Source organism: Glycine max, chromosome 1 (assembly GCF_000004515.6).
Source record: "Glycine max cultivar Williams 82 chromosome 1, Glycine_max_v4.0, whole genome shotgun sequence".
In the NCBI taxonomy this organism is placed as follows: Eukaryota; Viridiplantae; Streptophyta; class Magnoliopsida; order Fabales; family Fabaceae; genus Glycine; species Glycine max.
This window is the reverse complement of record NC_016088.4, coordinates 4063765-4087870: the sequence shown is the minus strand read 5'-3', so window position 1 is coordinate 4087870 and position 24106 is coordinate 4063765. Positions and strand designations below refer to the sequence as shown.

General features: G+C 30.2%; 1 protein-coding gene across 1 annotated transcript; it reads right to left on the bottom strand.

The window, feature by feature from the left end:
* Window positions 1–287: 287 nt before the first annotated feature.
* On the bottom strand, window positions 288–4684 carry LOC100781440 (TORTIFOLIA1-like protein 4). Its single transcript, XM_006573014.4, has 5 exons — window positions 3591–4684; window positions 3319–3421; window positions 2348–2922; window positions 1146–1624; window positions 288–620 (listed from the first exon to the last, which is right to left on the bottom strand). Exons 1-5 carry the CDS (start codon window positions 4422–4424, stop codon window positions 608–610), a joined length of 2004 nt encoding a protein of 667 aa, XP_006573077.1. The 5' UTR covers window positions 4425–4684; the 3' UTR covers window positions 288–607.
* Between the last annotated feature and the right edge of the window lie 19422 nt (window positions 4685–24106).

Sequence of the window (24106 nt, the reverse complement as noted above, 5' to 3'; positions counted from 1 at the left end):
TTCGAAATATGGTTTTCTACATTGTTTTTACAAAATATAATTTTGTTAGGTTTCATTCTTTATTTAAATTAAAATATGGTTTGTTTAGGGTCTTAAAATATGTAAGTTTTTTTTATATAAAAAAAAAGTGGAGTAAATTTCTCTGATTCCGACAATAGGAATCAATTTTAATTTTTCATCTTCAATACCCACTCTATGTGCCAATTCTGGCAGAAGCTCGAAAACTCTTCATCATTTTCCCCCCTCTTTCTAATGAAGATGACAAAGACAGATAATTATGATACATATCAAGAGAACTCTACGCCTGCATCATATTTCTTCGTTTAAGCTAACACATCAGTAAAACTCCTTAACCTATATATATTACATCCAAATCCACAAGCTGATGGCTCAGCCTCAATATGGACAATTTTGGAGAAAATACCCTTCTTCTCTAAATAATAATTTACTAATAATTGCTTTAAAGTAAACAACTCTCCTGCACTGCAAGCTGGACCAACAAGCAAGAAAAGATTGACTTTCGTAAATTCATCTCTACAAATTAGTGATCCGTGACTCTGTGATGCTTTGCTGCAATAAAATAGTCATTCAGAAAATGCTGTCTTCACTACACGGATGACCTGATGAAGTGCAAGGAAAACAATATAATAAGTTATCTCCCACATATACGATTAACAGAACTTCAAATGTTTTACTGGAGTGTAAGGGGATGAAAAATAGATGCAGATAATGATGAGTGACTGTCCAAAGAATAAAGTGAATACTGACATTACAACCCAGTTACCCAGATAGAGTCACAAACTAGACTGGCTTAAACCACGATGGTGATTTTCTAATGTCATCAAAGGATCATTAATGAGCAAAATAGGTTTGTTAGTGTAATTGTATATGTAGTAATTCGGGTAGTAATAAAACTGCAAGTCTTTAAATCCAGAATTACTACATTGTGAGATTACTGAAAGAATGATTTACCAGTTGCAACATGACACTTAAAATGACTTAACCAAAGTCAACAGGCCACAGATCGAACATAATTCATTTACATAATTAAAATAAAAGGAGCAACAAAATATAACAATTGCGGACAAGAATATTGTTTTCAAAGATTATAATTTAACTTGTACTGCAATCAGATATATAGTTACCTGATATTCTGGTTCCTGAGTGATTCAGTAGCTGGTTGAATGCCATCATATCTCCTCACAGCATCTTGGAATAAGTTTTTAGAAAGTTTATATGTATGATGCCCTTTCAAATCGCTTTGAACTTCTGCCAATGGGTTTACAAAATATCCACCCTTACCATGTTGCAATCTATTGTTATTTGCAGTTAATATTTCTCTTTTTCCATCTTTATTGGTTGCAATATGCACAGCATCTGTTGATGGTATGCTTCCTAAAGAGAACCTTGATGTGGAATAACGACCTTCTGTCTTCTTCCAGAATTTAGAACTCAAAAAGTCAGTACCAGGTAGCTTGCAACAAGTGTCTTCTGTGGCATCAATATTGGAAACCCTGCCACCTGAAACTGCCAAATCATGTGATATTTCATCCAGGGCCATCTCTAGGCCATGTACACGTGACTCCAGAGAATTCATACCACTTTGGGAGCTTCCAATAAATCTCTATATTCAAATGAAGACAAAGACACGAATAAAAAATATAACTATTATTTTGGAAGAAAAAAAAAATACTATAAGCTTTTAAGCAAGGTGATGGAGTATCACAATTTACTGAAGAACAGCTTAAATGCAAGGGAGAAGGTAGTTTCAAATTTAAACATGCCGTAGACGTGCAGCCATGCAGGGGGATTGAAATGGTGGGAGTGGACTACATTATAATTAGGATGACCAAAGTTAAAGACAGCCAAAGTATGGCTTTACCCATTCAAATAACAAGGCAATACCTTATTCATTATACATGTGTCATGAGGATGAAAATCAATAACAGTAAACCTCAAAGGAGTATTATTGTCAATAGGACTATTAGAATTTCAGCCAAACAAAGAAAGAGATTATTAGCTAAAAGGATGTGGTAATCTACTTCGTATTTTCTGTTAAGTGTTAACGTATGCAGCTTGTTGATATTACAAATTTACTAGTCCAGGGAGGAAAATATTATCCTGAACCAGAAAGAAAAACACACAAACATGTTTAAAAATGCCAGAAAAAGAAAGGATCAAGAATAGGAATATTCAATTTATCAAACATGAAAGACTGTCAGAAAACTAGACAAAAGAAGAATAATTCAAAAGCTAAATATAAAAAAGTCATATAAACAGGAATAGTACTGGCTTAAATAATTTAGATTTAATAAGGCAAAAGGTATATCACGGCACTATAGTATACCTGGAGGAGGTCTAATAGATTTGATTGCTGGTTTTCAATTTGAAGAAGTTGTTCACGGATCAAAGCAAACTCCTCAACATCTTGTGGGCTCTCACAAACTTCATTTGCATTGTTGACAATAACATCTGCATCAAGATCATCATCATCAATACATGGAACCACGCGAGATTTTGAACCACTGAATCTCCTCATTTTTTCATCAGACATCTTGCTAAAGAGAACACGCTTTATCTCTGCCCTCGAATTTACCCCGTTTTGATTTTGATATGGGGGTGGCTTAGAAACTTCAACATTACACCTTTTAATATCATCTTCCCTAGACATATTTGAGTGGGAGGAACCCAAAAATGGAGTTTCAAGTTTCTCATCGGAGGATTTCTCCTGACCCTGCTGATGCATTGTCCCCATTCTCAAATGCCTCTCATTACTCTTTAGAGAACTCTCTCTTTTAATGGACGACATGAATGAAACCACAGATGCAGGGGACCTGTTGGCAATGACTGTTTTAGAAGAAGACTTAAAGCCAACATTGGGTGAACTTTTAGTGACACACTGACTTTTACCATCATCTGTGCCTGTGAGAAAAACCAACAACAAAAAATGACAAGATTACTTTGGCAGCATTTATAAAAGCTACATTCCTTAAAAACTGTTAAATAAAGAAAATATAGAGGTCTCAAGTTCAAATTCTGAAATGGAACAATTTTCGATCAGGTTGTGTTTTAACATTGCAAAAAAAAAAAAAAAAAACGGGTAAGTATCATCAAGAAAATTCATCCCCCAAATTTTCACTACCAACTTCACGTGCATAACAAACTAACTCACAACTACAATAATTTATTATTCACACTCTTAAACTGAATTCAGCCAAACTGAAACTGAAGGAAACCCAGCAGAAAGATTCTCATCACTATTAGGAAAGTAACTTTACTTGCGAACTTATCACAATGCAAGAAAAAAACAAGCCTTACCAACAGAAGCACATTCAGACTTTACTTGCGAAGCAGGAGCATCTTCAGTTACCTCCTTCCACGTCTCCAATGCACGATTCATAGTCTCCCGAACCACTTTGATCTGTAACAAACAACATTACCACTCACTCCAATCATATAATATAACATTCAATCAACGTTATTATTATTATTTCAATTCTTTAACTCTTTTCAATTTCACTACCATCACAAGTGCATTATATTATTCCAATTATAATTATAATCTGAGAATATTAAATTTAGGAATATACCTTATCAAATCTCCGATTCTGCAACGAATCCAAACACAGAGCCTTATGCTGCGACGCCAAATCTCTCTCCACGGAAGCCACCTTCGCCAGCGCCTCCGCCGCGGCCTTCCTCACCGTCCAGTCCTCACTGCCGAGGAACTCCACGAGGCACGGCACGAGCCAGTTCACCGCGCCGCGGCTCGACGCGCCGCCAGCACCGACCACGCTTCCGATCAGTACCAGCAGTGCCGCCCGCGCCCTGCACGCGTCGCTCTTCACGAGCTTCCCGAGTCGCGGCAGCGCGCTCCGGCGGAGGGCCTCCGCGTCGGGGTCCGGCGACGCCTCGACCGCCGCCGCGAGGCACAGCGCGGCGCCGATCTGCGCGTTGGCTTCCTGCTCCTGCGCCAGTGCGTCCATGAGCGGCCGCAGGAACGCGGCGGAGAACGGCGGCCGCGTGATCCGCGACGACATCGACGCCACGGCGTCCACGCACTCGGATCGCACGGCGGAGTCGGTGTCGCGGAGCCGCCGGAGCACGGTGGCGAGCATTTTCGAAATGAAAGGCGAAAGCGCTTCGCCGTGGAAGCGCGAGAGAACGTTTAAGAGATGAACGCATTGTTTTCGAACCGGTGATTTGGAAGAGGAGTCAGTGTTGTGAATGCAAGAGAGGAAGGAGGAGAACGAGTCATGGTTTAGGGTTCTGGCGATGGACTCGAGTTCCGCGGCGGCGCCGGCGAGAGTGTCGCGGTCGGAGAGTTTGTTAAGGCACGTGATGACTCGCTGTCGGAGGTTATGAGTCGACTCGGTGCCGGAGAGTGGTGGCGGGCCGCTTAGTGAGTGACGCCGGGAAGACATTGTGGGTTTCTTTTCTTCTTTTTTTTTTTGGCTATGCGGCGGCGAGTCAGTGACTCGGCATTCGAGAAGCGGAAGGAACGGCTGAGGAGTGAGTAACCGCTAAAACGGTGCGTTGAGAGTGATTTTGGCGGCAGAGTTTGGAAGAGTGTTTTTGAGAGTAGATTGCTTAAAGCGATTTTCTTTATCGTTGGGATTTTATAAATCAACGCAGTGCAACCTGTGCTGCGCATGGATGCATAAGTTTTGGACTTGGATGAATATTTTTTTTATTTTTTCTGAGTTATTCTACTATGTCTTAAAATAAGAATTTAATTACCTGCTAAAAAATAAGAATTTAATTTTAAATTTATTGACAATGGAAATAATTTTTATACTCTCTTCAAATTACAAAATTATAAGTTTGTTAAATTTTTTTAATAACTATTTTAAAAATTATATTTAAATAATTTCTATTTAATTAATAATATAAAATATTAATATTGATAATACATGAAATGTAAATAATGATAGAAACAATATATAATGTGTTTTTTAATTTTAAAACAACTAATTAAAACAGTAAATAATGAGTTTGTTAATATTGATTCAAAAATGTAAATATTTTAATCATTTAAAATTATTATTAAATATTTTCTATAATTGTAATGTATAAATCATTTTTTTGTTTTACTTTCCTATCTGTGTGAAGCCATTCATTAATATTTGCTAATATTAATTACATATTTGTTAAAAAAACATTGATTATATATTTAATATTTTCCATTCAATTAAGAAAAGTGTTTTAGTTAACATTATTTATCAATCTATCTTATGATAGATCACACGTTTTGAGTTTAATTTGTTTTAGTTATGTTATTAGTGTGAAATATTTATTAATTTTACTAATGATTAATTTTTATTTTAAAATATAATTTTTCATTTTAGTGAAATTTTTTAAAATTATATTTTTTATCAATTAAATTTAAACTCATAACTAAGATATATTTTTCATCCATAAATTTGGAACCCCTAACCTTATTAAAGAAATCCAAGCGTAGTTCCGTTCAAAAAATATTGTAGATTATGTCATGTCATATTAACATTGAGTTTAATTGTCATATCTTTTTGACAGAACTTAATTTTAAAACAAAAAAAAAAGTATTATTAATGTATCATATTGTTAGTATAATCAATGGAGTATATTATAAATAAGAATAAATTTTAAAACATAATGTCGCCTTTATTTTCTAAAACGTTAAATAAATTAATTAAACCATTAATTAAAATAATAAATATTTTATCAAACTCGTTAGTTTGTCTTTATTTAATATCTTTTAATTCAAGGTTTCTATTTTCTTTATAATAAAAGAATGGATGCGAATAAACGCTTGCTTGGGAATCAATTAATTATAAAAAAATATTTACTTTTTTTAAAAAAAATCAACTCAAAATTACTACCCGATGTTGTGTTATTTTACAGCCAAATTAGTATAAATCTATTATAAAAATAAAATTGGAAATAATTGTTACATTTAAATATAAAATATTTTAAATTTTTGTATGTACCATTCATTATAGCATTTCCTTCTAAAATTTGAAAACAAACTAGAATATTTTTTCTGTGAAAGATGTGATGGGTTCAAATGCTCCAACTAATAATTCACCTTCTTGTGTTTACCCCAAGTTATGTATACCTACGTGTCCTTCAATTTCTGCCTCACAGTCTGATTAGTCACATGCATCAAACGCCACAAAGCAGTAGCAATAAAATAAAAGAGGAATGATTAATTAGCAGGAGGTCAATGAACTTATTACGTGTTTAATTAATTAATCTTAACTTTGATAGTTAATTCTAAGTTGGTTTGATTATGCACCTCATAATTCATTTTATAATGAAATACTAACAATAGTTGGCATGTACTAGAGAATAGCAGCACATGATGAAACCACATGTAACGCATGCCATTGCACAAGAGCATCTGTTGCTTCATGTGGAAGTGGAATTAATTGACAGAAAAACAAAAATAATAAATATTCATTTTTTTTCTAATAATAATGATCAGGAGAGTATCTTGCAAATCTAATTAAAGAGGACTAAATGTGGAGCATGTGAATAAGGTAAGGAGGAAATATATATACTAATTTGTTATCCCAAAGAGCTAGCACAAAGGATTCAACTTGTATAGCTATCACGTGACCCTTGAATATGGATATCCACTTAATAGTAACCATTTCTTGAATGTTTTAAAATCTGATATAAAATAACTTTTGAGACGAAAAGTCATTCAATTAAAGGATTAGAATCCTTGTTCTTGTTCTTGTTTTTGTTTTTTTTTTGTTTTTTTTTATTTTTATTCGTTTGGAAAAAATGTAAATTATATTAAACCCAAAATGATACAACAATAAATGGGCATACCCCGTGGCAAATTTACTGTAGGGGGTTGCTTTTAAAAACAATTTATGGAAGAGGGTCTCTTTTAAAACAAATTGTAAGGGAGGTCTCTTCTGTACCTGGGTGTCACCATTGACACTGGCGGGAAGCTTGAATCGACAGTGACAATGGTGGGATAGGGGGTGCCGCTATTCATAGCAGCGGGACAGACTGACTAGGAGAGAGGGGGTAACGCCATTGGTGTTGGCAGGATAGGCTGAGTAGGAGAGAGGATGGGGTACCACCATTGGTGCTGGCGGGACGTGCCAACGTGAAGCATGCCGTCAATAAGAATGGCGGGACATGCCAATAATTTGACATATGTATAAGTTCATTTATTCAAATTTACATAAAAAAAATATTCTATTGTTTATGAAAAATACAAAAAAATGCTTAATTAATAAAATAGTATCAACAATACAATCATGCATAGACACTTTAGTCTTTAAAATAGTGAACGTGTACTAATTTATTCCTTAAGAAATTATTAATAACCTATACTTATAATCTTGATAGAATATTTAGTCTCCTTTTTTTTCTCATAAATTAAATTAGGTTGAGTGATTTTTTTTTCAGGAATCAAATTAGATATTACTCTTTTTTTAAAAAGAAGATATAAGTCTTTTGTAGTAAAAAGTTAAAACAACTTTTTCATTAAAATTAAAAATCTTAAATAAAGCAAGCAAATGAAATTACACGTTTAATTAATGTCACAATATCCATTGTCCATTGATCTAGACGCTGAAGCAAAGTTGATTAAGGCACTGAATGCATTCAAACAAGCGTGATTTAATCAATGTAAGGTAAACGTCAATATACCAACAAATATTGGATATCTCAAAGTAAAATTGTTTTGACTTCCATAAACGCTGAAGCATGCCGCCAATAAGAATGGTGGGACATGCCAATCTTTATTTCGTCATCTATTTTCCTTAAATTTAATGAAATTCTAAATAACTTTTGTTTGATATTATTATTAATGTAACGGGATATTTGCCAATCCAGTAACAAAATATTTTTATGTACATTTGAATATTTTTGTATTTTTCATAAATAACAAAATATTTTTTTTATGTAAATTTGAATAAATGAACTTGGCATGTCCCGCCATTCTTATTGGCGGCATGTTTTTAGCGAGATCAGTGTCCCGCAGGTGCCAATGGCGGGACTGTCCACGTTGGCACGTCCCGCCAGCACCAATGGCGGTACCCCTTCTCTCCTAGTCAGTCTGTCCCGCTGCTACGAATAGCGGCACCCCCTATCCCGCCATTGTCATTGGCGGTTCAAGCTTCCCATCAGTGTCAATGGCGGCACCCATGTACAGAAGACCTGTAGCTACAGAATACAAGAAGGTTTGTATCAAGATGTTAAAACAAATGCAACAAGTGCGTTTGTCTATACATAAGAAACTTAATCTTACTAATAACCTCTATTACAGAAAATTGATAATCTTCAAAAATCAACTTGTTCTAAACAGCCAGATGCAGTAGACTGGAATTGTTATAACTAGACAACTAAATTTTTATTCGTTTGAATTGTACTGAAATGTGTGTTATGATAATTTTAAGCTGCAAATAAAACATGCATATATTTTTTATGGTAAAAAGCAAAACATTTGGATTGGTTATGGAGGGGAAATGCACCTTCCTTTCCAATTGGTTAGTACAAAAATTTGTTTCTGCTCCACAATTAGGGAAAAATCTTTTTCTTTGTCTCTCTAATAGTAATTAATAGAGATTCATTATGCCTCATTTTTCAGCAACTAAACCGTTATCTTTACAAAAAGCAAGGACCCAACCAAAAGAATTGTGGTTCTGGTGACTAATTGAACTGCCCCAAAAATTATGCCACAGTTATGATTTATGAAAGGTGAGAATAAAAATCTAGTAAAAAGAGGAGGAAGAACCAAGAAGGAAAAAAAGACGAAAAGGGCAAAAAAGTGTTATCATTCTAACTACCATTCTAGCTACTTGCAATGGAAAAGACTAAAGAGATTTATCTGCCACTCCGTGATTTTAGTTAAGAGGCAGCAATGATTTAAAGCATCAAGAGTGACCAAAGATAACCGGAATGGTATTGGCATCTACCAGAACCTACAAATAGTGTCTCATTATTATACACAGAAGCCTACATATCATATACCCCATAATTCATGGAATAAGAAAAAGAACAAAGAATAAGTTGATGAATCCATGTGACCATTTCCATTTAATTTTCGTGACAAAGACTTGGCAGTTCTTGGCCTTGTGCTGTAGTTATCACATTGATTAAACCAACCATATATATAGAGGAATCTGGATATATATATCTGCATCTCCATAGTTGTTTATTATCACCAATGTTCTCGTTACACTGAAATGTGATAGGAATATGTGGGTAAAATATTGGGAGATCTTTGCAAACTTAAGGTATTATATTATATATGAATTACTGCGATTTATATGTTGTTCAATAGATTTTTTTCACCAATGTGGGAAGTTGTCAAAAACAATTTACACAAAGGTGTTCTTTGTAAACAATTTATATTGCGGGAGTTATTTTTGTCACGTTTAATTTATTTTTTTTCTGTAGCGGAAAATATCACCTTGAATAGTATCTCTTGTTTTTTAGTGTCATATTTTTTATATTAGTTATAAATATAATTCTTGCAAAAAAAAATTTAAAACTACACTATATCTATATTATTTTTCTAAAACACTCATTTTAGTAAAAAAAAAAATCTTATTTAACATGTGTATTTTTATCTAATGTGAGTTTATACTCAATTTTGTTATCTCTCAATATTTGTCCAAATTGTTAATCATATTCCACCATCAATTAAGATAATACTTTTATAAGAATACCATAGAATTAAAATACTATAAAGATTTTTATCAATAACTTATGAGTCCACTCAAAGTGAAATTGGCATTATATTCAACTTAAAATTTATACTGAGTCTTCATCGTTTATATGTTACTCAACATGTTCATCTTTATATAACATCTAGAACTTTCACGTTAACAAACGTTATTTGTTCTACAAATTCAAATTGTCATTTCTCTGTTTGGGGTGTGTTTTAGGGTCGATGGTGTGCTAACACCAAAAAAATCACATTCTTAATTATGTTCGTCTTTATATAACATTTAGAACTTTCACGTTAACAAAACGTTATTTGTTCTATAAATTCAAATTGTCACTTCTCTGCTTGAGGTGTGTTTTAGGGTTGATCATGTGCTAACCCCAAAAAAAAGCACATTCTTAATTGTTTTGCCTTATCAGTTGGATTTAACTCGAGCGACAAGAATGAATTTTGGTAAAGGACAGAGATTCAATTTCTTAAAAATCTGGAAAAAAAAATTCCTCTCTAAAATTTCCTTCTGTTGTGGGATAGAATATCTTCAAATTGTAGTCTTTTTGGAATCTATAATCAAGAGAATATAATGCAGCATTTCAGGTGTAGCATTGTATTGGAACTGTTTTTCTTTTTAATTAATTTCTTTGCATGCGTAGAAAGAGGGTTAAATTAAACAAATCGCTTTTTGCATAAAATTCAAAGAGAAAAAAATAATAATGAAAGCTTTCAAGTATGAAATTTAATGTTCCCCGCCACGAGTTTAATTTAAATATAAGTACAGGAATTGTTGTACGAGGTCAGGGAATTCTCTTTAGACACTTGGAACAACTTTAAGAAACCCTTTAATACTAAGTTTAATTACTTAATTAAAGCTATTCCCATCAAGATGCCCTCACTTAATTTTAATTATAGTCCACTCCTTTTTATCTTTTTTATTTATTTACTTTGAACACAGTGCATCGATAGAAAATATGGCATGGGCAAGGTAGCATGGTATTAGCAATTGTATATTTCTTTAACTTTCACTCCACGAACGGTGAAAGCCCCGGATTAAGCGATTAGATTAACTTAACAGGGGAAAAAACTTAAGGAAGAAGTCATTAGAGGATGATGACAAGCATTGGTGAAAGGTAAATTAATTAGTACGAATATGAGCTCAAAAGTATATATATGTATGCATGTGTGTACATGTATGCACATGTGTGAAATTGTGAATGTTCACTTCAAGTTTAAAGGATTGGAATATAAAAAAGAAAAAAAAATCATTGACTCACTGGACTTTCTTTTCCCTCCCCCAACCAACCAAAAATAAAACTATCTCCTGTTATTTTTCTTGCCCTTAGATGAGAGATATAGTAGATTAATTGTATAGTATTAATTAATTATTAGAAATTATTTTTTAATTTTAATATATTAATTATAGTAAATTATTATTATTATAATACCTAATTAATTAATGGACATTATATCAAGATTTTATTCCCAATTGGACAAAAAACACAAATGAATATTTTAAATGACATGCCAATTTTTTAATTGATGGAATAGAAATGAGAATATAATTTGGGGACAAATATTTGAATAGCAGGACAAGATGACTCTTAAAATAGATTAAGTTAATTTATTTTATATATAATTAGGGTTATTTAAAATTGTGCATGGTACCATTGATATAAGGGATGTTGGCCGATTGGATTGAATTGGTTTTAAAGGAAAAATATTTGATTCAATCAATTCAATTTTTATAATTTATCATCCAAACGATTTTATTCAAAACTTTAATCTAATTTGATACGATTTCAATTGGACCAGTTTTTAATTTTAATCATACTTTTATTTTTTGATAAAATATATCATATTTTATTTACATGTCTTTATATAACTATATTTATGCATTTTAACTCAAATAATTAGTAAAAAAATATTTTTAATTAAATATAAATTTTTATTAATAGGTATAAGTTAATGATAATTTTTTAAATATATAAGAAATAAAAATATAAACATGAGTGATATTATCAAATTATGAATAAAAAATATATACATATATACAAGTTTGGTTTTGATTGAATTGAATTAGATCAGTTTTGAAAATTAAGTCTAAAATCCAATCCAAACCAATCAAGATATTTGATTTTTCAAACTTTTATTTGTTTGATTTTTTATTTTCAATTTTCATTAGATTTAATCGATTTATGAACACCCTGGTTGACATGCATTCTTTACTACTCATCCCACTGATAAGTGGATAAACAGAAAAATCCATTTACTTTATTGGAAGATACTCATAAAATTATTAATCATTGAGTGCGTAAATTAATTGACATGCAAGACAACTCAAGTTTAAGTTTGAATATATAATTATGTTAAATACCTAAATACTTGGATGGTGAATTTTATTACTCATACTAATTCTATCCAACTTAAACAAAAAAGAATAATTATAGTCTAAACAAAAAAAAAATCATAATTTTAATTTCAAGAGGACAAGAGGACTCTTGATTTCAAGAGATGATAAAGATATGGGCAACAAGAGGAGGTGGATAAACAGTAGCTATGATGTAAGGTGTAGGGGTTTGATGAGTGTGTTTATGAGGATCATTGTACTGGCCCAGGTCAATGTTGTTTGACTGAGAGGCAAGACCCCATCTATTGAATTTGTCTTAGATTGAGAAGCCCCTTCTTCAGTTGAGTTCACATGGGAAAACCCGAAAAAGTAGACCAAAACCATCCAACACTTTGCATATCACTGCCCTTGCTTCGTGAATCATGTGTCTTTTCCTTCTCAAGCGACACCCCCACATGCACTCTCTGCTTGGGGAAGAACAAAATTTAACACCGCCATGGGGTGATGCTCCATTCATTATACATTTTTATAAATTTTTACAAATATGTTATTGGTATAAAGTATTTATTCATAAATTAATATTCATTAGAAAACTTAATCAATCATTTTTAATAAATTTTTTCTCTTATCATATTATTTTCATTCATTCGCCAAATTTTATTTAAAAGATCGAGCTTAATTTCATTGAGACTAAATGATATATAATTGGTTGATGATCCATTATTTGATTATTAATTGGGGAGAGAAATTTGGTGTTGAGGGAGCATCTCCCTGAAAACATTCCCTTGCTTCCTTCCACAATGCCCTTTGGCCACGTGACACTTGGCATGTGCCCAATAAATTTGGATAATGTGTCCTTTTGGCTTTTATCAACAACGCTATCTAAGCAAAGTTGTACTACTAGTATAAGTAGACACAATCATCGAATAAATGTGTGCGTTTCACGCTAGTTGTTCAATCGATCGGTCACATTGTCAAGAAATATCATAATGAAACTTCAATAATTGTATAATCAGCACTATTGTTATTAAAAAATTATAATCCGTTTTGTCTCTGGTGTATATGTGAATTGTGGTGTTTAATTATTATTCCCCTCACAAGCCAAAAACCTCTATTTATGATGTACGGGTATCACAAATTGTTTCCATATTATTGAAAAATATCCAAGTCTCATATTATTTGTTTTGGAGTACCGCTTATATACATATATTTGACAACTTCACTTAATGTCAATTGATTTTAAGATGAAATCTAACATGATATCAAAGCATGCTTTGACCTGCGACATCGCTCTCGCCTCCGATGAGCACCCACCATTTGTTGTTCACGCACCAAGCTTAATAAGTGTTGGGCGTGAAGGGGGTGCATTGGAAGTCCGACATCGGCTGTCTTAGAGTGCAACTTATAGATCTGTTGGACAACTTCACTTAATGTTAATTGGTTTTAAGATGAAATCTAACACATATGATAAGAATATGAGAGAGAAAAAAACAAAACATTAGGAAGTGGGGTTCATTCGGGATGCTTAACAAGTCATGCAACTGGAGGCTACAGCTAAGCTTGTTTTCAACTAGAAAACGAGAGTTTTGGTTGGTTTTTAATAATCTGAAAAAAAATATTTTTAAAAGTGGTCCTGAAATTAATGAATCGATGGAATCCTCACTATGTTAAGAATCAGTGTGAGTTTGTCCTTCTTTTGTTTCTAATAATCCAGTTACAAATTTAAATTGTTGTGTAAGGAATATTATAATTCGACTTAATATATTTTAAATTTCTGTAAAAATGATAATATTTGTTTTAATCTTTCAAAAACAAATTGTCTCCTTTTGATTCTTCATTTATAAGAATGGGTCATATGGGTTCTGATTCTTCACAAAAAATTAATCTCACCCTTTTTATTTCTCGGTCATGAAAATAAGAATATCATACAACACGTTTTATATTATTTTATCCATAAAAATAAAAGACAAATAATGTCACAAAAAATAAGGTTTGCAGCAACTAATTCACCCTGCTCGCTAAACTCCTTGATACATATAACATTTTAATAAATAAAAGATTAAAAATAACACGATTTACTTTTTTATGGACTCAAATCTGACATTATCTTATTTGTAAAGACTAAAAACTATGATTAATCCTAATCATTTGAACAGCTTTTAGAATCAATAGGTTAACTTAAGAAATTAAAATAGTGAAATTTGTGTATCACTTGCATCTTTGGATCTCAGTGGTGGTGGTCCTTGGTCTGTCATACTTAGGTGTTAGTTCTGTCCTTATTCTGTCAAGAAGCATGGTACTGAATAATAATTAGTTAGCATTTGATACATTAAGTTATATTTTATATCAGCTAACCTTCATAATTCCACATGGAAGCTGCACAACAAATCATAGGTTGATTTTTTTTCTATGTCTTTAAGCTGAAATAATTTTAAAAATTCAAAATCAGTTTGAAAAAACATCAAATATGAGATAAGCAGACTTATCTGTGATCTGTCATACTATAATACTCATTGGCAACGCGATAGTCATCAGCACGAAAATACTTTCTTATTGTTTTAATCATTAAAAGAATACAATGATAATTAATCTAGATAAGAGATAACGTATTTTTTTTTTATAGAAAGATGAGATGTTATAACATTTTATCAATTATTTCGTTTATATAGCTCGAAATTATTAGAAGAATTTAATTAGGAGGTGAAAAATATCCTCATTTAATTATAGAATCTTATAATTAAAAATTGTTAATCTATAGTGTATAGCTAGTAATATAAAAACTATCCAACAACCATCATGTATAACTTTTACATCAAATACTAACTTTTATAATGGACAGTTTGCTTAAGTTTATTTTAAAAATAATAATAAAATAAATAATTTTTTAATATGTTTATTTAAAAAAATTATTTAAACTAACCAATTTTCTATTTTTTAAGAAATAAATCATATCTATTTCTTAAATAAACGTTTTTACAAAAAGTTTTTTTTTTTTAAATTTAAACAAACTGATCCAATTACTTTAAAAGTTATATTTCAAGTGATTAACAGTATAAAACATTTACACTAATAAATACTATATCAAAATTAAAGATTTTTAACACTTAAAAACACTTACTAAAACGTAAAATAAAACAGATTTGTATGGTAGAATGGTTTGCCTTTCCTACCAAACTAGAAAATGTGCGTGGCCCTGTTTAGATAAAGTTTTCTGTAAATATTTATAAGATAAAGTAAATAAATTTCTTTCAAAAAATTAAAAAATAAATTGAGTTTTTTTCATAAATTAAAAATAATTTACCTACTTTAAATTTTGAAAAAAAAATCTTTAATTTATAGAAGTTAAGTATATAATTTGATTTTAACTCTTGAGATATGCTTAATTTTTTTCCTCCTTCAAACATTATAAGTTTATCGAAACATAATTGTTTATATGTATGTGCTTTGGACAATGAAATTTGAATATTTTTTGTCAATGGAATTTGGAAGTGCGAAAAGTTTTATGCAGCAAATTCAAATTAAAACTTTTTCCAAAATAAAACTTCCAAATTCCATTGACAAAAAATATTCAAATTTCCAAATTGATACTAATCTGGTCGTACATTGCTGCATATGTTTTCTCCAATTCATTGCTCCATTATTTATTATTTTTTTCTATATAGGGTTTCCAATGGACCCAATGTTCTGGTTGAATATTTTTGCATGTTTTTCTTAACATTCAGAAAAGTACTTTTGGGAATACTTTTTGTATTCTAAAAATTACTTTTTAGAATGTTAAAAACTAAAATTGTGTTCTAGAAAGTAATTTTGAAATGTAGAAGAACAATATTTGAAATGTAGAAAACAAAATATTGTTCTTGAAAAATACATTTCAGAATAATAATTATGTATCAATGTTATTATTTATGGGTATAAAGATATATGTGATGATAGAAGCAGGCAAGAAAATAAAGGGAAGTATATTTAGGAAAAAAGGACCATGAATATAGGAAAAGTCTTTGTATTGGTACTTTGTATCATTTTTTTGGTTAAATTATTATTTTAATTTTCTAATTTTTGAAGTTTGATATGGTCATCTAATGGTTTAATTTAGTTTTTTAATTCTTAAAAACAATCCAATTAAGTATTTCGGTCCAAACTGAAGCCTCCGGCGTGACCGTGACAGAAATACTTGTCATTTTTATACTTTCTAGCGGTTAAAAAATCGCCAGTAAATGATTTTCAACTAGTTCCCTTTCAGCTTCATCTTCGTTCCTCGTAGATTCCACCCAACAACAGACCCTTTTATTTGCGATTCTAAGTGTTGGTGTACTGCGACAACAACAATGCACCAATACCTCTTCGTTCTACTTCGCAGCAGATCTACAACGACGTGGTTTTGCTCGCAATTCTAGACCCTGAATCCAATTCCTCGTCGAATGGTGGCTTTTCTTCTTGTTGTTCACTTGCTGCTTCGGCAATGGGATCTCCACAACATCATTCGGGCCCACAGAAGGAGACGATGATGATGGGGCTTAGGGATTGTGGCTATGGTGAGATTTTTTGTTGTGGTGTTGCATGCGTGTGGCTTTTCTATGATTTTACAAAGCCTTCATGTCCATTGGAGGCCAGGTGAATGTTTCTGGGATTTTCAATTCAACGTTGTTTTTTTTTTTTGTATGTGAAGGGTGGAAGGTTGATTGGAATTAAAATCGGGTGATTAGATTTTGTGTGCAGGTGGGGCAATGGCTTTTCTTTTTCTTTTTTTTGATTATGTTTGTTTTAATTATAATTTTTTGAATTTTGTTTAATAAATGATACACTCCAATGAAAAAATTAAAAACAAATTGAATAGCACAGCTAAAAATAAAGATAATTGATTGTTATAAGAAAATCACAGTAATATTGACTTTGAGAAAACATTCTCCCTCTTCCTTTTTCCACAAATTGCTTCCTTGTTGGCCATCACAATTTTCAATTGCATATCCCAAAATGTCTGTTAAATTAATTAAAACAATAATTAGTAGCAAACAAAGGAAATTAAATATAAAAAATGTGTAAGAATAATTTGAAATTAAAAAAACTAAAGACAAAAGTTAATTCCTTGAGACTTTGTATTGTACTTACTTTATGTGCAATGACTAGAAAAAGTCAACTCTACAACATAATCGGTCTCCCCCTCCCACCACAGTCCTTCTTTTTTAATTCTCATTCTCAATTTCCCATCTCAATATAAATAGATAATTATACGGTACAAATAATTGGATAAATCAAGATGAAAGAGGAGATATAAATGAAATAGTGAATAGTGGTTAGTGAGTGATTACCTAATTTGGTTAGTGGATTAGTTTTAATCATCATAATATTGTGTTGTTGTGGTAGAAACTAATTTATTGGGATAGAAGTGAGTAGTAAAACAAAACCGCAAAATAATTCAAAAAAAATAGAGATTAAAGAGGCTTAATTGTTGTTACTACTTTAATATTATTAAGGATAAATTAGTCTAAAAATACGGAGACAAAAAATAGTTACACAAAGTTGTATTCCCTTTATATATTAGCATTTAACGGAGGTTTTTAGACCTCCAAACAGTGTAAAAGTGACACATGTTCCTACTATGTTAACAGGGTTAGTTTCAATTTGGAAGAAAAGACTTAATTGGATCATTTTTTAAGAATTAAAGGATCAAAATGAACCATTTAATAATTAGAGGATTAAATCAAACTTCAAAAATAAATTAGAGGAAAAAAAACAATAATTTAGTTGGGGCACACGCACAAAGACCCATGAAAAAGTTTATATTGTGTTCTAAAGGCAATTGTTTCGTGTACCCCCCTATGCTTCCTGCACCCCCTAGAGGACAATAATACCCTTCCTCAACTTATAACTCTAATGCGCACCTCATTCAGGTAGCGACAACCCCTTTCCCCTCCCGGCAATGGTAATGAGCATCACTCCCCATTCCTCACCACTCCATCAAAAAAACCCATCAAAATGGAAGGAAATCCATATTACCTAAAAATCATATAATGAAATGATCATTTAAGAAGCGCACATGTATCCCAAAATAGTTATTTCATAATAGGATTTTTCGTATTATGGAATAGTTATTCTGGAATGCCTATATACCTTTGGAATAGCTATTCTAGAATACTTATACACATCTAGAATAACTATTTTGAAATACATGGTACACTTTTACAATAACTATTCTAAAATAGGGTGGTTGTTCCCTTTATCCTTTCTTGACCTAATTTTTGTTCTCTCTTTCAATCTCCTCACCCTATGTCACAAACCCCACTCTTCCATCTTCTTCAACCAATACCACCAAGCCACCATAGCCCAACATTATCACCAAACCACCGCACCACCATTAACGTCAATGCACCAACTTACCATAGTGCCACCACAATCTCTAACCTAAACAGCCACCATGTTTGAAGTTTCGACACCCAACAATGGAAGGAGTGGTTGCACAATCAATGACGTCAAGATATGTTGTTGAGGTTATGTGTATTGGGGTTTGGATGTGTTGGGTTTTGGTGATGGCCATTGGCAGCATTGATGAAGATGATGGTGATGTAGTGGGTGTGGGGGTGCTGAGTCTTTGGCCTTGAAGGGCAACTTTATCCTCTAACATTATTCCAGGGGGTATAAGAAGCAAAAAGGGAAGGTACAGGAGGTAAATGCATGTTCCTTATCTTTAACAAAGGTGGCCCATTTTGTTCTTTATTATTTTTTACGTAATTGTTGTTTGTTTTTTGTAGTTGTTAGATGAATTAGAGATAAATGTCTCTCTTGTTTCGATTAATTAGAAACTGCAAGGAATATAAACTCAGACCCGAGCCCGTCACTTACCACCCTATGATGGCATGATGAGATCCATTGGTACATGGGCTTTTTAAATTTTAAATTATAATTTTTTACAGTAAAAAATTGTCAGTATTAACTAAAGTAAAAAATCCGCCCAACCCGTTTAACTTTTTTCTAATTTTTGTTTTATTTCTTTTTTCCCCTCTCTTATTTTCAAGTTACCCCTCTTTCCCCCACCTTCCCCGCATCACATCCCAGTAATTTCTCCTCCTCACTTTCAAACCCTATAGGGTGGTTTATTTAAAGAGAGAAAAAAAATTGAATTCAAGTAGAGAAATAAAGGTAATCCACGCAAAAGTTTAAAATTCTTTATGGGTAAATAGTTATTTTATGACTAGAATAGTGATAAATTTATTCTTTTAATAATGATAACCGATGAAAAATAGCAAATGGATCAATTTATCAGATTCTTTTTACTTTCAAAAACTAAAATTTAAATTTTATCAGATAATAAATTTGTCAGCATTCTTTAAATTGAGAGATAAAAATAATTATTTTTTCTTCTTTTATCTATTTAATCTCATCTAATGGCTAAAATCTGGGAACGCACCCCACCCCAACCTGTAATTTCCCATCAAGATCCAACAAAACAGACAATACTTTGCCAAGATCCATCAAAATGGTAAAAAAAAGATACCGCATCCAGATCCATCGCAAGCACCCAAAAGTTTCTGTTTTGACATCAACCCATATTCAGTAACTCGAGTTCGTCGTACTTGTCGCCGTCGCCACCGCTACGACAGTGACAGCGGGTGAAGTTTGCGGAGGGGGAGACTGAAGAAGAAGTTTGTGGGAAGATTCACATCCAGACAAATTTCTCAAACTATACATTCTCTCTTATCTTTTCTCAAATTACATAAGTTTATAAAAAAATTTCCCATATACATCACATTTCTACGTTTGCTGAAAAATTGGGTTTGCCACTCCAACATCTGGCCTCTTTTTTTAATTTATATGTTTAATTTTTTTAATTTAAATTATTAAAATAATACAAATAAAAATTAAAACTTTTAATAATAAAAATTATTAAAATTGTCTAATAATATATTTGTTTTATTAAAAAAATTAATTTTTTTTAAAATAATTATTTTCTTCAATTTTTTATTAAAATAATTTTTATAATTTTTTAAGAGATATATATAGATAAAGAAAAATAAAAAAATTTAAGAAAAATATAGTATAATTTTTTAGTTACATGTATATATTTTTTTAGCTAAATTTATATTCAAGTGAAGGTTTAGAGTAATGTTACAATCCCAATGATGGGTGAATAGTGTTCTCACGGGTATATGTAAATTTGTCGATAGTGATCGAATTCGCTATTCACTTTACAACATATTTTATTTTGTATGTGTAAGACAACTCCTTTAACAGAGGGTTGTCTGATTTCAACTCTCATCCCTGTTGAGATGGATGAAAAAAAATGAACAAAAAAATTAAAAAAAAAATGTAAAATTTATCGATAACATGATCATAATAGAAACTATTATTTAACATGTCTTCATCTTAATTATTTAAGTACTTTGTTTATAATGTAGTATAATGTTCTTCTAAATTGTTAAATAAAAAAATTATCATTTTTAAAAAATTCTAATGATATAAACAAATAAATTATATTTAGTAACATAATAATATTAAAATTTTTAATTTTTTTACTCAAACAAATATATTATTAGATAAAATTCATATTTAAAAAAAATATTCACCTACAAAAATGTCTTATATAAATTAAATATACAAGATAAGTAATTATATTTAATAATATTATTTTCTTATTAAAAAAATTATTTTAATAAAAAAAGTATTTTTTAAAATCAATTAAAAATATATTGATATAATATAATATTTATATTATTTTAATAATTTAAATTAAAATAAAAAGTTGAAAATAAAAATTATTTTAGAAAAATAAGAGACCGGTACGGAAGTAGTGAATATAAAAATGTGATGTAGATTGAAATTTTTTTGATAAACTTATGTAATTTGAAAAAAGATAAGAGAGAAGGTATAATTTAGAAAAAAATTCCACATCATCCATGATTGTTTGCTACCGTACTCACGTTCCTCTTTCTCTCTGTCACTCACCGACAAGCGGAGAACGTCGAGGACCTCCTAAGGTTTGGCACCATGTGCGGTTGATTCCGAAGGAGTGGCTGAGCAAGGTCGAAACCAATCTCAGATCTGAAAATATTTATAAACTTCTATATTATTGTACAATAATATTTTTGAAAGATAAGAAATAATTAATTTAAATAATGTTAAATTGTTACTTTGTTCAAAAGTCGTTGATAAGAAAATTATTAATATATATTTTTTATTAAATTTATATTATATACTTAAACTACGCGTAAAACTATTAATATGCTTCATTCAACGTGGAATTACATGTAAAATTATTAACATTCTAAATTAATTGTATTTTATTTATGGCTATACATGTAAAATCCTGGATTCTATAAGTTAAAAAAAATAGACACTAAATTAATATCAATTTAAGGATATAAAATCAGATCAACTTTTATTGTTCTTTTAGAAAAAAAATTCCATTTTTATGAATGTGTTATTTTTCAACTCGTAATCTGTAAATATTAAATTTATTATAAAAATGAAGTCAAATTAATATTAAATTATTTTATATTAAAATAGAAAACGGAATTTTGTATAGAAAAAAGTTTATAATAATTACCACCGAAAAAGCAAACTCTGTTTGCAAAGAATATTATCACTTAAATATTTTAAAGTTTTTTTTCAAGCACATCATGGTTTAGACATTTAATTTGACAAATGTAATCTAACAAATATTTTTTTAAAATAAGATACTGATTCCGAATGACTTGTTCAGTAATAACATCCATATATTTTCAATCATCATTTAACAAACCTATTGTTTGCATAATAGGATATGATTGTTGTTCTCTTGAATAATTAAGCAATTCAAGTAATATAACTTTCCACTTCCCGAAGGAGTACAGTGAAATCTTCAAATTGTTGTTGTTTTTTTTTCTATGACCCATTGATTTTTTCCGTTGTTTCCAAACAAATTGAGACGAAAATTAGACATATAAAAAAATGATAAATTCAAGATAAATTTTATTTCCATTCATTTATGTCAAAAATTTAGATGTGTTATTTTTTTGGATTTTGAACAACATCTTCAATGAGATCATATTCATTAAACACAACAGCATGTCAAATTTGGAATATTTTTCATCTTTATAATAGTAGACAATTATACATACTTGCTTGATTAATCAACACAACACGATCTTCTAAAACAAGTTTTATTGTTTCTCCTGCATTACATTAGATTAAAAAATTAGTAAATAAAGAACAAAATATTTTCTTAAAAAATTGAAAAAATTTAATAAAAGTTGAAATTTACCTTACAAATGTGTTATATTTATACCGTGCATGAAAATGTTGTCCACATTATTAGATATATAGTGTTACTCTTTAATCATTTAAATCCAAATTCGTATAGCACAATTTACTTCTTTTAACATTGTTTTCCTTAATAGTATGTTTGTTTGGATAGAGAATTTTAATTGAGAAAAGTAATTTAAAAAATTTGAATTTCTGTAATTTAGAATTCATTCTTTGAATGTTTTTTTTGTAAAGAATTTAAAATTTTGAAATTTTAAAACAGAATTTTAAACAACTAAATATTTGAAATTTTAATTTCCAAATATCGATAGAGTCTGAGCATAGATGAACACGTATAACTAGTACATCAATCATATTTTTTTTTTCATTCATTTTTTTTCACCCTCATAATTTTAAATTTTTTTATCCAAACATAAAATTTTGAAAATAAAAAAATTTCAATTAAAATATTTAAAATTTTTAAAATTTAAAATTTCTCAAAATTTAAAATTCCTCCATCCTAACACATTCTAAATATATTTACCAAAGACGGTATATCTTGATCATGACCAGCTAATATCATTAACAACAACATCCTTTCCCTTTCCTTTGTAAGCGCTTGAATTTTCTTGATTATCTATTTGAAATAAACCACGATGACATTAAGATTAATATAATTACCTCAAAATGCAAGAAAATAAATATTAAGAAAACCCTTTTTTGTGTATATTTGTTGTTTTCACATTTGATACTATTCTAAAAGAGACTTAAATAAAGTCTTGTAATTCTGCCGGAGTATTCTGAGATTAAAAAAAAATTCATGATGCTTTTTAAAACTAAAAATATAATTTTATTAAGTTTGATCCATACCTTCCGGATAAATATAACCAAAAGAAATTCATGATGCTTTTTAAGACTATCAGATAAATATAACTAAATTTATATTCTGTCTTACATTTTTAAAGTTGGAATGAATAAAAAAGATTTATAATATTTTAATCATTTAAATTTCTATTAAGCTGGAATGTATGTTGAGAACCATTGGTGGTTTTTCTTTTCTTAGCTGAAGATTTGAATTGTTTAAGAATTTAATTTACAAAGATACATAAATATAAATAATAAACTATAAAATTATAAAAATTATTTTAAAAATTTTAAATTAGTTATTTTAATACTATATTTTATTCTATAAAATTCATTTATTGCTTACACACAAATAACAGAGAAGTAAAGTGTACGAACATTCATGACTAGATTAGAGACATACAATCTTGCAATGGTAACACATAGATTTGACGACATCATTAAAATATAATATTTTTAAAATTTTTGTTTTTATTTGTTTTAAGCTAATATTTGTTTTTAAGAATTGACTTAAATAAGTTTAAGATCCCTGAAATATATCTTAATTTCGCAACTGATTCTTAAAAGATTTTTACTTCTTGTTGGATCTTTGAAACTTTAAAAGTTTAGTGGGAGATCCCTATCATTAGAAAAATATTTTAGATTTTAGAAAAACATTTTAAAAAGGAAATTTTGTAAACATTGTCATTTTGGATTTTGGATATTTTAGAGTTGTTGATATGAGACGAGGATTTATGCTTTTTATTGAAACATGATTAGGTTGGTGTTGTGTTATGTTCTATGATTTTAAATTGCTTTTGTTTGTGATTGCAGGAAGTTAAAAACTGTAAATTTTGGATTTGGGATGATGATTTGAAGAAATCATTGAACCAAGACTTTGAAAGTAATGGTGGCACTGGAAGTAATGTGGGCAATGTGGGTTGTGAAAATAATGTGGATGTGAATCATTCGTTGTCATAAATGGAGGAGCTGAAGTTGAAGGTTGCAACAAATGAAAAAAGAATTTGTTT

What these genes read in the sequence shown, in the direction of transcription:
- LOC100781440 (XM_006573014.4), bottom strand. Translation starts at nt 4,424, where the DNA reads ATGTCTTCCCGGCGTCACTCACTAAGCGGCCCGCCACCACTCTCCGGC. An exon ending in AGAATCGGAGATTTGATAAG is followed by an intron (nt 3,422 to 3,590) that starts GTATATTCCTAA and finishes TGTTTGTTACAG; the next exon opens with ATCAAAGTGGTTCGGGAGAC. An exon ending in GTCTGAATGTGCTTCTGTTG is followed by an intron (nt 2,923 to 3,318) that starts GTAAGGCTTGTT and finishes TTTTTCTCACAG; the next exon opens with GCACAGATGATGGTAAAAGT.